The sequence below is a fragment of the Oreochromis aureus genome, linkage group 14 (assembly GCF_013358895.1).
Source record: "Oreochromis aureus strain Israel breed Guangdong linkage group 14, ZZ_aureus, whole genome shotgun sequence".
Lineage (NCBI taxonomy): Eukaryota > Metazoa > Chordata > Actinopteri > Cichliformes > Cichlidae > Oreochromis > Oreochromis aureus.
In genome coordinates, this window is record NC_052955.1 from 21,114,061 (window position 1) to 21,132,139 (window position 18,079).

Sequence of the window (18,079 nt, forward strand, 5' to 3'; positions counted from 1 at the left end):
CGTAAAAGTCAACCGATACCATGAACCGATACTAATGCAGCCCGGATGGGAATTTGGTAGTAGATACTCATAATTCCCATGGACTTGAACGCCACATAAGGTGTTCACAGTTCACAGAAGAGAACGGCATGGAGAGATGCACGAGGTTAGCTGAACCAAAGTGAGAGACTCGGCTAGTTTTACTGAGGTTAACTTGCACAAAAGAGTGTGTGACTAGAAAGCTAACCGTGTGAGAGCTTCGCAACAGAGTGTGGGTGAAGTGACTTTTTGTTTCAACGGTCGCACCACCGTCCGTGGAAAACTGTGTTTCCAGCCATGTGACCGCCGAGGCTAAAGGCTAGCCGGACTGCTTGGCTGCGCCACGGAGGCAGCTGCTATGGACTGTCGGAGAGCTGGACAGTGACTGGCTAACGCGCTGTAGCAGAGACAGCATCGGGTCCGCAGGGAGTGGATTTAGTGTGGGACTGGTGAATGGCGACCTACCGAGCAACGGAACTGTAAGTCAGACTTTTGTGCTCTTACTGGGGAGAAGAGGATTTTTCTCCATCGTCCGTGAGCAGCAAACAGGCCTGCAACAAGTGTGAATGTGAGTGTGTGTGGCGCCCATGTGTGAATATTGTATGTTTAGTGGATTTATATAACGTGTTTTGGAGTGTATATTAGTGAGTCACTTACCAAAAGGTGATAACATAAGTTGGGTTGTTTAATATAATTTGAAAGGGAATTATTTCATTTATACAGTGTATTTCATTTGGTTAAGGAATTGGAATATCATTTGAGTTTAAAAAAGGGATGTGTTGTACAGTATTTGTCTCTGCCCTTACGTTCAGTAAACGTTTCGTTTGTGTTAAAGAGTTGTGTGGGGTCGTTTCTTTACTACCGGTTAAGTTTAACTTGTGTGTGGCAGAAGTATCGGTTTTTGTACTCGGTATCGGCAAGTACTCAGATCCAAGTATCGGTATCGGATCGGTTTGAAAAAATTGGTATCGTTGCATCCCTAATTTAATATTAATTTCTAGTATCAGCTGATGTTTGCTGGAGCCAGAGCTGTAAAAACTGCTGGTCATTAGGGCTGCACGATTTTGCATAAAATGAGAATCACGATTTTTTTGCTTAGAATTGAGATCACGATTCTCTCACGATTTTCTTTTCCAATATAAATATTTATTGCACTTATTAACTGCACATCAACTTCGTAACAGTTGAAGCTGAACATAAAACAATAAATAAACATAAAAACAATAAATGCCTCACATTTTGTGGTTTCCGCAAAATGTTGTACTGCTTGAAATTCCGTCTCCACCGTTGCTCGACACTGCGTGTATAGAGCAGGTAGTGCAACAATAGAAAAATAGTTGCGGGACGGCACTGTGTAGCGTTTATCTAGGGTGTTGATCATTTTCCTAAATCCCTCATTTTGCACAGTGTTGATGGGAGCCATATCTTTAGCCAGGTGATAAGTGATAGCCTCCGTAATTTCTTTGTGCCTGCGGGAGTTCGACGTGTATAGGGAAGCGCTGTATAAGGTTCCCGTTATTGATGTTTGGCTGGTTGACCGGGACGAATTTTCTCCTGTCACTTTCTCGTCATCCCTGACGTGTTCTCCGTTGTTTTTTCCTGCCAATTTGAGCATCACAGCACAGCTTCTGTATCACATGGTATAAGGCTCCGCCCTTGTCATTTGTTGAGCAGGAAGAGGGAGCGCTTGTTTTCATGCAGGTTAAGTCCCGGATCAAAATGAGGTACAATCGCTGTCGGCTTTGTTTGTTTGTTTGTTTTGTTTTTTTTTAAATCGTTGTCATTTGGAAATGAGATCGCACATAAGTATGAATCGAGATCGCGATTTTCTAACGATTAATCGTGCAGCCCTACTGGTCATGATATCGGTTTGTATATCTGGTGAGAGGGAAACATGAAGATGAAACCAGGAGATGTCCTTACTAAATCATCAGAGCTGAACAGGTGATGGAGAAACAGGTTTACCTTTTAGGTGACATGAATGAGTTGAAGGGAAGTTATGAACTGTTTCTGAGAGACCAATAACACCAGGATCCTTTTCTATGTAGCTGGTAACTGTGCAGGGGCGGGTCTAGCAAAGTTTTGCCAGGGGGCCAGGTAGGGCATTAACAGGGAAAGGGGGGCACAAAGAAATACTTTCTTATTCTCATTTAAAATGTCTGGCTGTTATTAAATAATTATCTAAAGCTTACAACCAAAGTTTTTATCTGACGTAAAATGAATAGAAATCATACATTTACCAACAAGACAGTGTACATCACTGTCACAGCAGCATTTGTTTTCATTCAAAGGCTTTATGGCTTTAATATCTGGGGGGCCGGTCTTTAGTCAAAATGCATCCATAGACTCGAGACACAATGCATTTTTGGGACTTTCAGGTGTATGGACCAATGTTTTATTTTCTGATCAAACCAGAAATCTTTAATGAGCAGCTAGATTTGTCTCGCATTAACTGGCTGAGTTAATGCCAGTTAATGCGACATCGAAGCAGCTGGAATCTACAGCTGTGCATGTTCATGGAGCTGCATTTTCACCTGCTGGACATCACTACCTGACAAGTTTAACTGTCTTCAGAACATTGCAGAGGCCTTATTGACAGTATTTGGCTCTACATATTTGTGTGAGGAGATTTTCTCTCACATGTGTCCTCCGGTAGCTGTCTGAATGTTGGACACTCGGAGACCTGTGTCTCTGAGTGGGAGACCAGAGATCACATTAACTTGTGTGTCTCTGTATTAACAAACATACCATATTGGCCCAGTTTATTTTTCTTATCATTGTTGTGAGGAGACCATAAATAGCATTTGTATTTTCTGTTGTACAGTTCATTTGCTGTTATGGAGTTCTTGTTATGAATAAAAAGTGTCTTTTTTTTTGTTTCAAAATAGCTGATAACTATTCGCTGATAGCTGCCAACATTTGCAAACAAATATAATTCTATAAAGTGGTTCTATATAATGTGTAACTGTTAATATAGAGCGTTATTAAATTTATTGCTAATGCAATCATATGGCACACTGACTTCTGAGGAAATTTTAAATGGCACTTGCCATCAAAAAGGTTGCCTACCCCTGATCTAGATTGTCAACTAGCAGGCTACGTTACATTACTGTGACATTGTTTCTCCCTGCAAGTTGTGAAATGAGGATTATAAATTGATCTTTATGGGGGAAAAGCATGTTTAAAATTACTTACAAACAATTATGAATTGGTTAAACAACAATAAAAATTGTCTTTAAGTTTGTGGGGGTCTCTACTAACATCAAAACAGTAATTGCCCTGCATGTGTTGTTTTGTTTAGAGTTCCCGAATCGAAGTGAAGTGTGAATGCATCCTTCAAGCTGTGATTATATACCTGAATGAGAACCCTCAAAATATCATCAAAGAGTACATGGTAAGTTTATTTTTAAAGGGATATTTTCACCCCTCAGTAAAATTTTGACTGTCATAATTCCCAGAGTTTTGTAAGTTGAAAAATGCTACCAGATCAGGCATTCTCCTGATCTGGCAGCAATCAGTTTTCTTTAAATTAGCTTACAACAATAAAGTGCATGGGAACTACTAGGATTTTGTTTCCATTCACTTACATTGTTTTATGCTAAACTAAAGAAAATAACCCTGGTCAGCACAATATTAATAATATTACTTTGGCACAGGTCCATCTGAGTGAGGTGTAACTTAACTCTTCAGTCAGTGTAGAGGGCAAAGTACTCACCACCTGTTGTGTAGCAGGTAGCATCCAGCTGCTGCTGGATTCCAACCCTTCATCTTACAGCCATTTTATTGTTTTTGTTATCCTTTCCATTACAACTCACAACTATTGGAAATGCCCCCTCCTTAGCCAACTTGGTTATTTACTCCAAAGTCACATTTTTATCTCAAGAGGGTTTGAGATTTGCTGTTTGCCCTGGGAATGTTTGCGAGAAAAATGTGCTCATAGGGTGTTTCATTAGCATCGTGCGGCTGTACACTACACACGGTTGGGTCACCCACAAGTGTAAGTTTTTTAGTTTTGTTTTTGTCATTCGATACGTGTGCGGTCTGGAACTCTCTCAGCCGTTTGAAACTCCTGCCGTGTGAACCGGGCTTAACGGTGTGCACCGCTGCATGCTCCTTCTGCCCAGTCCAGGTTTCATTTCTCTTCTTCTTGGTCTTTATTTGGTGATAGTCTTAAATCCACACTTTTCTTTGGTCTGTTCTCCTCAGTCTCATTCAGGGATCTGTGTAATTATGTTAGTGTGGACCATTTAGCTAAAATGGAGTGAATAGACAGATGATGGGATGACCAAAATACAACGAATTTAAAATGTTTGTCCTTTTCAGGATTTCAACGTGATGGAAGCTGAAGAGCTCGAAAGGTTGCATTTGGGGTGTTTATAAAATAATCCACAAAGGAGCACAGCCTGATGACTCCCTTGAAGATGTTGGCATCATTATCGAGAGATGCACAGTCTTGCAGGATCTTCACGATGTGGCGAGCAGGTGTGCACTTTTGTTTGGGCTAATTAACTGCCTCAATCTGAGTTACCCAAAGCCACTTCGCTACACATTTGAGTTCTTCCAGAAGGTGCTCATGGGACTGGAAGACAAAAAACTGTCTAACAAAATACAAGTGCTAAGAATAAACTCTGCCAAAAGGAGACGCAATGACTCTTCCAGATCGAAATGTCCCCCAAAATAAGTGCTCTGTTTTCTTGCTGACTAAAAGTTTTTTTTTTTTTTTTTTTTTTGTATTTACACTTCATATTAGCTCTGGTGTACCAGGTTTCCATTGTAGGTCAAGGATCTTGAGTGTTATAAATGTTAAAGTGTATGTGCAAACAAATGTGAAAAGGTTCTAAGGTTGTCACCTGTACTCAAGTTAAGTGCTGGATTTTTGGTCTTAGCATTTTAATTAAGAATATTTTGAGATTTGCTATATGCATTTTTTTTAATTGTGAAATTTATTATGATTTTTATTATAAAATTTATTATATAATAGAAAACTTATAATTCTGAATCAGATTGTTGGAACTGGGAACTAAATTGTCACCTAAGTATTTTCTGTAATTGCATTATACAGTGATTTTTAAGTTGCTGTGGTAAATCTGCAGATCTGACTAGAATCACAAAGTGTTGTATTGAATTTGACATCTTACGGCACACTACAATGTCACTTTGTTGAAACTCGAAAGTTGTTTCCAATGTTTAAATTTTGGTCATGCACTTTAAGCATTTAATATTGCCTTATGCGGTGTTGTTCCCTGTTAAGCCTTAACAAGGAAAAAAGGAGAGAAGAACAGCTTGTGGCGCAGGAGGCATATACCTGAAATTCAGATAAATTATCTCCAGTTATTGGACACCATACAAGTTTTGAGAATAGGGGTGAAAGATGCAAAAATATCCTTTGCTAAAGAGCTTCTGATTTCTTTCCACTGTTCTGCAGTGATGGACACAACATGTGGGGCAGAGTTGAAGTTCCGATTTTAGTTGGGAGTAACCAGAATTGACAAGATCAGATGTGATTGTTTCAGAGGGACAGCTTGTGTTCAGCAGCTGGAGACAAAGTTAGAGAGGTAAGGCTGAAAAGGTTTGGACATGTGCAGAGGAGGGATAGTGTATGTTGAAGATAGAGGTGCCAGGCAGGAGGAGACATGAAGATTCATGGATGATATCTGATTTAGAGAAACTAAATCACATGCAAACAATAATTAACTTATTTTATGACACACATGCGTTTAAATGTGTTATTTTCTTCTTAAACATTCTTGGAAACATATTTACTTACCACCCAACTTAACTAGAAAAAAAAATCTTATTGACTCAAAAAGTAAAGGCAGAGTATTTGCATCCACAGACCATTTTTACTTATACACACCAAGTGATTTATTTTACTGTCAAATATAAGGGCTCATATCCAAGCCAAGGTCAGCAGAAATTACTTATTCTTTTGCGAAACGATTATTCTATTGCAAAAGTATTACAGTCAGTGCACAGTCATATTTTTGTCATCTCGTTGCCATTACTGGTGCGCTTGGTGTCCACATTAGTGACACTCTTCTTGGTAGTCGGATTTTAATTGGGAGTAACCTGAATTGACTAACGGTCACCGAATGTAAAGTAAACGCTTTACATTCAGCGACCGTTGGAGAATCCCCAAGTTTGCCAACCGCCAATAACATTTAAAAATTTGTCTCCCGAGTGTCCCACTGTTTTTTATTTAAGCAAATATGCCAATATTAAGCAGAAGCCGGGCGTCGAGGATGCCCCCTCCAGCCAGGTAACACTTAGGGTTTAATTCCCCTTTTTTAAAGAAAGGTAGAGTAGATATTTTTAGTTAGCACAAATTCTAACGTTTAGGTAATGTCATAGTGCCGTATGTTAGCTAGGAAAGTGCAGGTCATGAGGTGCTTCAAGTAGCTTATAAAGATAATTTCAATTTAAACCTCAATTGCTGGTTAATCTGGGTATTGCTCAGAAAGTTACTGTGTTATGAAAATGATGAAGGTCATTGTCTTTATCGTGGTTTCCTCTGTAAAAATCCCCATATGCTAGCGAAGCCAGTGGAGTTGCATCAACTTCTATAGTTTTGTCTTCTAACCTGCAGCTAAACTGAGACTTTATTCTTCCGAGTTATAATTAAATAAGTCGCACAAGGGTTGGAAGTATTTCTGTTTCTCTTCTCCTTGTGGGAAGTATAATCCCTCTGTGCCCTCATTTCTCTTTCACTAAATATATCCAAAACTAAGCTGAATATATAGCTGAAACTAAGAATTGCAAGAACACTTTTGACTCTTGGTGCTTAATAATTTGTACCAATGTCTCCACCTGTAAGGCCAAGCTGCTTAGGGAAAGACTGATTATTTTCCACAGTGACATGTTGTTTAAAGTTCACTTTGAACACAGGTGGGCTTACTTTATCCAGCTACAGGATAACACTTTTTCTTAGCAAGTGAAGAACAGATCCCAGGAGGAGACGCAAATCCCTTTGTGGTTGCATCAAGAAGAGCATCTGAATATTATTCTTGCTTGTGAATAAGTGATCAGCTGAAAGTAGCTCTTTGTTGTCTTACTAGTGTGGAGATATTCTCCGAATCAGAGCTTCACCTTTATCTAAGCTTTCATAAACCTTTGCTGTGATTCAGAGTAATAGCTGGAATAACAGATGTCAGCTCATATCTGTTTTTGATTGTGTTTGGACTAAAAAGGTCTTAACAAAACGCTTTTGTTACAGCCGGGCTCCACCATCCCCACCACCTACGGCCCGGGCTCCACCATCCCCACCACCTACGGCCCGGCTCCGTCCGCTGTCGGCACACCATCTGGGCAATGTATGTTTGCCCAGATGGCGTCTACAGCCACTGGGGTGGCAGTAGGGTCGGGGGTAGGCGCCACAATCACACAAACTATGACGGGAGGTTTGGGTGGAGGACAGTCAGAGCCTGCCAGGCCTGACATCACTCAGGTAAGCCCAGGTTTAGCCAGCCACAGGACTGGAACAGTTTCAAGGAAGATTAGGGTGTCTGAGACACGGTATGCAGGGCCTTTGCACCACAGAGCAGGTGAAAAACAAACACCACATTTTATGTAACACATGGATGCAGTTACATGCACTGTGGTAGCTCAATATAATAACAGCCAGATGGAAACAATATGATGAATATTGAGACTTTTAACTAAAAGCAGTGAAGGAATCATCTTGCTTTCATTAAGACTCTTGAGTGCAATCCGTGCTGGTCGATTAGAGATGAATTACTCAATCTGGGTTTGTTTTTGGTTCTTTTTTTATGTTTACACATGTGATAAGTTTAATTTGAAAATACAGACACAGCTGCTGCTGAAGGAGGAAAACATCAGTTATGAAAAATATTTGGGGTGTTTATAACCAAAACAAAAGTCCAAAGGCCAAATGTGGTTTATTTACATTCACACAAGTGCAGGGAAATATGCATAATGATGTTTGTCTCATTAACCCTGAACCCAGTACATCACTATTATCTTTATGCAGTTACATTCATAGTAGAATTTAAGATATGAGTGATGACCAATCATTTACTCTGCTTTTCTTTATGACAAAAAGGACTGAGAAACCACACGCACTTGAGCAGATTGAGGATTGCAGTTTTAGATATTTCAGCATTTTTATCGATAGATGTGTAAATATATTTACTTTGTGTCATTGATGGAAGATATTCCATCATTGTGATACAGAACTGAAGCTCGTTCTGACATGTTAAACTCTGTTTTGATCTTTATCACACACATGATTTAATCCTCTGTCTTGTGTGTATTAGGAGCCGTACCAGCAGGTGGGGCCTCAGCAGCAGCAGCAGCAGCAGCAGCAGGCCTGCGCCTGTGAGCTCGCAGAGTTTGTGGCCTGTGCCCTGGGCGACCTCAAACTCTGCGAGGGATCCAGAGAGGCGCTCAAAAGGTGCATGTCTGCTAATGGTAAGTGAAACACGTCCAGGCTTTGTATAAATGGAGACTGCTTTGTGTCTTATAGTCGTTGCTTTTCATCATTATTAGTAATTTGATATATTTAAAGTGAGTGTAGTTATGAAATGCTATAGTTCCTGTTGCATTTGCGGGCAAGCTAAACATTTACTACGTATGGGGGATAGATGCACAAGCTGTTGCACATTTTCAGCATGCTCCTTTCATCGCACATAAAATTCTGTTTAAGTACTCGATCTTTCTCATGCATATCAAATAGATTGACATCAGGCTGTTGCTTTTTCAGTCTCATTTTTCTCTTTTCAAACTGAGTTTAACCCAGCAAGCATCGAGGCTTTGAATGAGCCCTTAGTCGCTCACATATCAAAGCCAAATGACTTTGTGGTTGCATCAAGAAGAGCATCTGAATATTATTCTCGCTTGAATAAGTGATCAGCTGAAAGTAGCTCTTTGTTGTCTTACTAGTGTGGAGATATTCTCCGAATCAGAGCTTCACCTTTATCTAAGCTTTCATAAACCTTTGCTGTGATTCAGAGTAATAGCTGGAATAACAGATGTCAGCTCATATCTGTTTTTGATTGTGTTTGGACTAAAAAGTTCTTAACAAAACGCTTTTGTTACAGCCGGGCTCCACCATCCCCACCCTCTACGGCCCGGGCTCCACCATCCCCACCCTCTACGGCCCGGCTCCACCATCCCCACCCTCTACGGCCCGGGCTCCACCATCCCCACCCTCTACGGCCCGGGCTCCACCATGCCCACCACCTACGGCCCGGCTCCACCATCCCCACCACCTACGGCCCGGCTCCACCATCCCCACCACCTACGGCCCGGCTCCACCATCCCCACCACCTACGGCCCGGGCTCCACCATCCCCACCACCTACGGCCCGGGCCACCATCCCCACCACCTACGGCCCGGCTCCACCATCCCCACCACCTACGCCCGGGCTCCACCATCCCCACCAGCTACGGCCGGGCTCCACCATCCCCACCACCTCGCCCGGGCTCCACCATCCCCACCAGCTACGGCCCGGGCTCCACCATCCCCACCACCTACGGCCCGGCTCGTCCGCTGTCGGCACACCATCTGGGCAATGTATGTTTGCCCAGATGGCGCTCTACAGCCACTGGGGTGGCAGTAGGGTCGGGGTAGGCGCCACAATCACACAAACTATGACGGGAGGTTTGGGTGGAGGACAGTCAGAGCCTGCCAGGCCTGACATCACTCAGGTAAGCCCAGGTTTAGCCAGCCACAGGACTGGAACAGTTTCAAGGAAGATTAGGGTGTCTGAGACACGGTATGCAGGGCCTTTGCACCACAGAGCAGGTGAAAAACAAACACCACATTTTATGTAACACATGGATGCAGTTACATGCACTGTGGTAGCTCAATATAATAACAGCCAGATGGAAACAATATGATGAATATTGAGACTTTTAACTAAAAGCAGTGAAGGAATCATCTTGCTTTCATTAAGACTCTTGAGTGCAATCCGTGCTGGTCGATTAGAGATTAATTACTCAATCTGGGTTTGTTTTTTGGTTCTTTTTTTTATGTTTACACATGTGATAAGTTTAATTTGAAAATACAGACACAGCTGCTGCTGAAGGAAAACATCAGTTATGAAAAATATTTGGGGTGTTTATAACCAAAACAAAAGTCCAAAGGCCAAATGTGGTTTATTTACATTCACACAAGTGCAGGGAAATATGCATAATGATGTTTGTCTCATTAACCCTGAACCCAGTACATCACTATTATCTTTATGCAGTTACATTCATAGTAGAATTTAAGATATGAGTGATGACCAATCATTTACTCTGCTTTTCTTTATGACAAAAGGACTGAGAAACCACACGCACTTGAGCAGATTGAGGATTGCAGTTTTAGATATTTCAGCATTTTTATCGATAGATGTGTAAATATATTTACTTTGTGTCATTGATGGAAGATATTCCATCATTGTGATACAGAACTGAAGCTCGTTCTGACATGTTAAACTCTGTTTTGATCTTTATCACACACATGATTTAATCCTCTGTCTTGTGTGTATTAGGAGCCGTACCAGCAGGTGGGGCCTCAGCAGCAGCAGCAGCAGCAGCAGGCCTGCGCCTGTGAGCTCGCAGAGTTTGTGGCCTGTGCCCTGGGCGACCTCAAACTCTGCGAGGGATCCAGAGAGGCGCTCAAAAGGTGCATGTCTGCTAATGGTAAGTGAAACACGTCCAGGCTTTGTATAAATGGAGACTGCTTTGTGTCTTATAGTCGTTGCTTTTCATCATTATTAGTAATTTGATATATTTAAAGTGAGTGTAGTTATGAAATGCTATAGTTCCTGTTGCATTTGCGGCAAGCTAAACATTTACTACGTATGGGGATAGATGCACAAGCTGTTGCACATTTTCAGCATGCTCCTTTCATCGCACATAAAATTCTGTTTAAGTACTCGATCTTTCTCATGCATATCAAATAGATTGACATCAGGCTGTTGCTTTTTCAGTCTCATTTTCTCTTTTCAAACTGAGTTTAACCCAGCAAGCATCGAGGCTTTGAATGAGCCCTTAGTCGCTCACATATCAAAGCCAAATGACTTTGTGGTTGCATCAAGAAGAGCATCTGAATATTATTCTCGCCAGAATAAGTGATCAGCTGAAAGTAGCTCTTTGTTGTCTTACTAGTGTGGAGATATTCTCCGAATCAGAGCTTCACCTTTATCTAAGCTTTCATAAACCTTTGCTGTGATTCAGAGTAATAGCTGGAATAACAGATGTCAGCTCATATCTGTTTTTGATTGTGTTTGGACTAAAAGTTCTTAACAAAACGCTTTTGTTACAGCCGGGCTCCACCATCCCCACCCTCACGGCCCGGCTCCACCATCCCCACCCTCACGGCCCGGGCTCCACCATCCCCACCCTCTACGGCCCGGCTCCACCATCCCCACCCTCTACGGCCCGGGCTCCACCATGCCCACCACCCACGGCCCGGGCTCCACCATCCCCACCACCTACGGCCCGGGCTCCACCATCCCCACCACCTCGGCCCGGGCTCCACCATCCCCACCACCTCGCCCGGGCTCCACCATCCCCACCAGCTACGGCCCGGGCTCCACCATCCCCACCACCTCGCCCGGGCTCCACCATCCCCACCAGCTACGGCCCGGCTCCACCATCCCCACCACCTACGGCCCGGCTCCGTCCGCTGTCGGCACACCATCTGGGCAATGTATGTTTGCCCAGATGGCGCCTACAGCCACTGGGGTGGCAGTAGGGTCGGGGTAGGCGCCACAATCACACAAACTATGACGGGAGGTTTGGGTGGAGGACAGTCAGAGCCTGCCAGGCCTGACATCACTCAGGTAAGCCCAGGTTTAGCCAGCCACAGGACTGGAACAGTTTCAAGGAAGATTAGGGTGTCTGAGACACGGTATGCAGGGCCTTTGCACCACAGAGCAGGTGAAAAACAAACACCACATTTTATGTAACACATGGATGCAGTTACATGCACTGTGGTAGCTCAATATAATAACAGCCAGATGGAAACAATATGATGAATATTGAGACTTTTAACTAAAAGCAGTGAAGGAATCATCTTGCTTTCATTAAGACTCTTGAGTGCAATCCGTGCTGGTCGATTAGAGATGAATTACTCAATCTGGGTTTGTTTTTGGTTCTTTTTTTATGTTTACACATGTGATAAGTTTAATTTGAAAATACAGACACAGCTGCTGCTGAAGGAAAACATCAGTTATGAAAAATATTTGGGGTGTTTATAACCAAAACAAAAGTCCAAAGGCCAAATGTGGTTTATTTACATTCACACAAGTGCAGGGAAATATGCATAATGATGTTTGTCTCATTAACCCTGAACCCAGTACATCACTATTATCTTTATGCAGTTACATTCATAGTAGAATTTAAGATATGAGTGATGACCAATCATTTACTCTGCTTTTCTTTATGACAAAAAGGACTGAGAAACCACACGCACTTGAGCAGATTGAGGATTGCAGTTTTAGATATTTCAGCATTTTTATCGATAGATGTGTAAATATATTTACTTTGTGTCATTGATGGAAGATATTCCATCATTGTGATACAGAACTGAAGCTCGTTCTGACATGTTAAACTCTGTTTTGATCTTTATCACACACATGATTTAATCCTCTGTCTTGTGTGTATTAGGAGCCGTACCAGCAGGTGGGGCCTCAGCAGCAGCAGCAGCAGCAGCAGGCCTGCGCCTGTGAGCTCGCAGAGTTTGTGGCCTGTGCCCTGGGCGACCTCAAACTCTGCGAGGGATCCAGAGAGGCGCTCAAAAGGTGCATGTCTGCTAATGGTAAGTGAAACACGTCCAGGCTTTGTATAAATGGAGACTGCTTTGTGTCTTATAGTCGTTGCTTTTCATCATTATTAGTAATTTGATATATTTAAAGTGAGTGTAGTTATGAAATGCTATAGTTCCTGTTGCATTTGCGGCAAGCTAAACATTTACTACGTATGGGGATAGATGCACAAGCTGTTGCACATTTTCAGCATGCTCCTTTCATCGCACATAAAATTCTGTTTAAGTACTCGATCTTTCTCATGCATATCAAATAGATTGACATCAGGCTGTTGCTTTTTCAGTCTCATTTTTCTCTTTTCAAACTGAGTTTAACCCAGCAAGCATCGAGGCTTTGAATGAGCCCTTAGTCGCTCACATATCAAAGCCAAATGACTTTGTGGTTGCATCAAGAAGAGCATCTGAATATTATTCTCGCTTGTGAATAAGTGATCAGCTGAAAGTAGCTCTTTGTTGTCTTACTAGTGTGGAGATATTCTCCGAATCAGAGCTTCACCTTTATCTAAGCTTTCATAAACCTTTGCTGTGATTCAGAGTAATAGCTGGAATAACAGATGTCAGCTCATATCTGTTTTTGATTGTGTTTGGACTAAAAGTTCTTAACAAAACGCTTTTGTTACAGCCGGGCTCCACCATCCCCACCCTCTCGGCCCGGGCTCCACCATCCCCACCCTCTACGGCCCGGCTCCACCATCCCCACCCTCTACGGCCCGGCTCCACCATCCCCACCACCCACGGCCGGGCTCCACCATCCCCACCACCCACGGCCCGGCTCCACCATCCCCACCACCCACGCCCGGGCTCCACCATCCCCACCAGCTACGGCCCGGGCTCCACCATCCCCACCAGCTACGGCCCGGGCTCCACCATCCCCACCAGCTACGGCCCGGGCTCCACCATCCCCACCACCTACGCCCGGGCTCCACCATCCCCACCAGCTACGGCCCGGGCTCCACCATCCCCACCACCTACGGCCCGGCTCCGTCCGCTGTCGGCACACCATCTGGGCAATGTATGTTTGCCCAGATGGCGTCTACAGCCACTGGGGTGGCAGTAGGGTCGGGGTAGGCGCCACAATCACACAAACTATGACGGAGGTTTGGGTGGAGGACAGTCAGAGCCTGCCAGGCCTGACATCACTCAGGTAAGCCCAGGTTTAGCCAGCCACAGGACTGGAACAGTTTCAAGGAAGATTAGGGTGTCTGAGACACGGTATGCAGGGCCTTTGCACCACAGAGCAGGTGAAAAACAAACACCACATTTTATGTAACACATGGATGCAGTTACATGCACTGTGGTAGCTCAATATAATAACAGCCAGATGGAAACAATATGATGAATATTGAGACTTTTAACTAAAAGCAGTGAAGGAATCATCTTGCTTTCATTAAGACTCTTGAGTGCAATCCGTGCTGGTCGATTAGAGATGAATTACTCAATCTGGGTTTGTTTTTTGGTTCTTTTTTTTATGTTTACACATGTGATAAGTTTAATTTGAAAATACAGACACAGCTGCTGCTGAAGGAAAACATCAGTTATGAAAAATATTTGGGGTGTTTATAACCAAAACAAAAGTCCAAAGGCCAAATGTGGTTTATTTACATTCACACAAGTGCAGGGAAATATGCATAATGATGTTTGTCTCATTAACCCTGAACCCAGTACATCACTATTATCTTTATGCAGTTACATTCATAGTAGAATTTAAGATATGAGTGATGACCAATCATTTACTCTGCTTTTCTTTATGACAAAAGGACTGAGAAACCACACGCACTTGAGCAGATTGAGGATTGCAGTTTTAGATATTTCAGCATTTTTATCGATAGATGTGTAAATATATTTACTTTGTGTCATTGATGGAAGATATTCCATCATTGTGATACAGAACTGAAGCTCGTTCTGACATGTTAAACTCTGTTTTGATCTTTATCACACACATGATTTAATCCTCTGTCTTGTGTGTATTAGGAGCCGTACCAGCAGGTGGGGCCTCAGCAGCAGCAGCAGCAGCAGCAGCAGGCCTGCGCCTGTGAGCTCGCAGAGTTTGTGGCCTGTGCCCTGGGCGACCTCAAACTCTGCGAGGGATCCAGAGAGGCGCTCAAAAGGTGCATGTCTGCTAATGGTAAGTGAAACACGTCCAGGCTTTGTATAAATGGAGACTGCTTTGTGTCTTATAGTCGTTGCTTTTCATCATTATTAGTAATTTGATATATTTAAAGTGAGTGTAGTTATGAAATGCTATAGTTCCTGTTGCATTTGCGGCAAGCTAAACATTTACTACGTATGGGGATAGATGCACAAGCTGTTGCACATTTTCAGCATGCTCCTTTCATCGCACATAAAATTCTGTTTAAGTACTCGATCTTTCTCATGCATATCAAATAGATTGACATCAGGCTGTTGCTTTTTCAGTCTCATTTTTCTCTTTTCAAACTGAGTTTAACCCAGCAAGCATCGAGGCTTTGAATGAGCCCTTAGTCGCTCACATATCAAAGCCAAATGACTTTGTGGTTGCATCAAGAAGAGCATCTGAATATTATTCTCGCTTGTGAATAAGTGATCAGCTGAAAGTAGCTCTTTGTTGTCTTACTAGTGTGGAGATATTCTCCGAATCAGAGCTTCACCTTTATCTAAGCTTTCATAAACCTTTGCTGTGATTCAGAGTAATAGCTGGAATAACAGATGTCAGCTCATATCTGTTTTTGATTGTGTTTGGACTAAAAGTTCTTAACAAAACGCTTTTGTTACAGCCGGGCTCCACCATCCCCACCCTCTCGGCCCGGGCTCCACCATCCCCACCCTCTACGGCCCGGGCTCCACCATCCCCACCCTCTCGGCCGGGCTCCACCATCCCCACCACCTACGGCCCGGGCTCCACCATCCCCACCACCTCGGCCCGGCTCCACCATCCCCACCACCTACGGCCCGGCTCCACCATCCCCACCACCCACGCCCGGGCTCCACCATCCCCACCAGCTACGGCCCGGGCTCCACCATCCCCACCACCCTACGGCCCGGCTCCGTCCGCTGTCGGCACACCATCTGGGCAATGTATGTTTGCCCAGATGGCGCCTACAGCCACTGGGGTGGCAGTAGGGTCGGGGTAGGCGCCACAATCACACAAACTATGACGGGAGGTTTGGGTGGAGGACAGTCAGAGCCTGCCAGGCCTGACATCACTCAGGTAAGCCCAGGTTTAGCCAGCCACAGGACTGGAACAGTTTCAAGGAAGATTAGGGTGTCTGAGACACGGTATGCAGGGCCTTTGCACCACAGAGCAGGTGAAAAACAAACACCACATTTTATGTAACACATGGATGCAGTTACATGCACTGTGGTAGCTCAATATAATAACAGCCAGATGGAAACAATATGATGAATATTGAGACTTTTAACTAAAAGCAGTGAAGGAATCATCTTGCTTTCATTAAGACTCTTGAGTGCAATCCGTGCTGGTCGATTAGAGATGAATTACTCAATCTGGGTTTGTTTTTGGTTCTTTTTTTTTATGTTTACACATGTGATAAGTTTAATTTGAAAATACAGACACAGCTGCTGCTGAAGGAAAACATCAGTTATGAAAAATATTTGGGGTGTTTATAACCAAAACAAAAGTCCAAAGGCCAAATGTGGTTTATTTACATTCACACAAGTGCAGGGAAATATGCATAATGATGTTTGTCTCATTAACCCTGAACCCAGTACATCACTATTATCTTTATGCAGTTACATTCATAGTAGAATTTAAGATATGAGTGATGACCAATCATTTACTCTGCTTTTCTTTATGACAAAAGGACTGAGAAACCACACGCACTTGAGCAGATTGAGGATTGCAGTTTTAGATATTTCAGCATTTTTATCGATAGATGTGTAAATATATTTACTTTGTGTCATTGATGGAAGATATTCCATCATTGTGATACAGAACTGAAGCTCGTTCTGACATGTTAAACTCTGTTTTGATCTTTATCACACACATGATTTAATCCTCTGTCTTGTGTGTATTAGGAGCCGTACCAGCAGGTGGGGCCTCAGCAGCAGCAGCAGCAGCAGCAGCAGCAGCAGCAGGCCTGCGCCTGTGAGCTCGCAGAGTTTGTGGCCTGTGCCCTGGGCGACCTCAAACTCTGCGAGGGATCCAGAGAGGCGCTCAAAAGGTGCATGTCTGCTAATGGTAAGTGAAACACGTCCAGGCTTTGTATAAATGGAGACTGCTTTGTGTCTTATAGTCGTTGCTTTTCATCATTATTAGTAATTTGATATATTTAAAGTGAGTGTAGTTATGAAATGCTATAGTTCCTGTTGCATTTGCGGCAAGCTAAACATTTACTACGTATGGGGGATAGATGCACAAGCTGTTGCACATTTTCAGCATGCTCCTTTCATCGCACATAAAATTCTGTTTAAGTACTCGATCTTTCTCATGCATATCAAATAGATTGACATCAGGCTGTTGCTTTTTCAGTCTCATTTTTCTTTTCAAACTGAGTTTAACCCAGCAAGCATCGAGGCTTTGAATGAGCCCTTAGTCGCTCACATATCAAAGCCAAATGACTTTGTGGTTGCATCAAGAAGAGCATCTGAATATTATTCTCGCTTGTGAATAAGTGATCAGCTGAAAGTAGCTCTTTGTTGTCTTACTAGTGTGGAGATATTCTCCGAATCAGAGCTTCACCTTTATCTAAGCTTTCATAAACCTTTGCTGTGATTCAGAGTAATAGCTGGAATAACAGATGTCAGCTCATATCTGTTTTTGATTGTGTTTGGACTAAAAAGTTCTTAACAAAACGCTTTTGTTACAGCCGGGCTCCACCATCCCCACCCTCTACGGCCCGGGCTCCACCATCCCCACCCTCTACGGCCCGGGCTCCACCATCCCCACCCTCTACGGCCCGGGCTCCACCATGCCCACCACCTACGGCCCGGGCTCCACCATCCCCACCACCTACGGCCCGGGCTCCACCATCCCCACCACCTACGGCCCGGGCTCCACCATCCCCACCACCTACGGCCCGGGCTCCACCATCCCCACCACCTACGGCCCGGGCTCCACCATCCCCACCACCTACGCCCGGGCTCCACCATCCCCACCAGCTACGGCCCGGGCTCCACCATCCCCACCACCTCGCGCCCGGCTCCACCATCCCCACCAGCTACGGCCCGGGCTCCACCATCCCCACCACCTACGGCCCGGCTCCGTCCGCTGTCGGCACACCATCTGGGCAATGTATGTTTGCCCAGATGGCGCTCTACAGCCACTGGGGTGGCAGTAGGGTCGGGGTAGCGC

At 43.9% G+C, this 18,079-nt stretch overlaps 1 protein-coding gene and 1 long non-coding RNA gene across 2 annotated transcripts; both read left to right on the forward strand.

Moving 5' to 3' along the window:
* Positions 1 to 13,885: 13,885 nt before the first annotated feature.
* On the forward strand, positions 13,886 to 15,566 carry LOC120443666. The gene is made up of 3 exons (XR_005615579.1): positions 13,886 to 13,933; positions 14,761 to 14,914; positions 15,543 to 15,566. It is a non-coding gene; the product is annotated as an uncharacterized LOC120443666 (long non-coding RNA).
* A 332-nt stretch (positions 15,567 to 15,898) lies between these two features.
* Positions 15,899 to 18,065, forward strand: LOC120443526 (mucin-1-like). Its single transcript, XM_039622381.1, has 3 exons — positions 15,899 to 16,044; positions 16,804 to 16,966; positions 17,595 to 18,065. Exons 1-3 carry the CDS (start codon positions 15,920 to 15,922, stop codon positions 18,063 to 18,065), a joined length of 759 nt encoding a protein of 252 aa, XP_039478315.1. The 5' UTR covers positions 15,899 to 15,919.
* Positions 18,066 to 18,079: the final 14 nt, after the last annotated feature.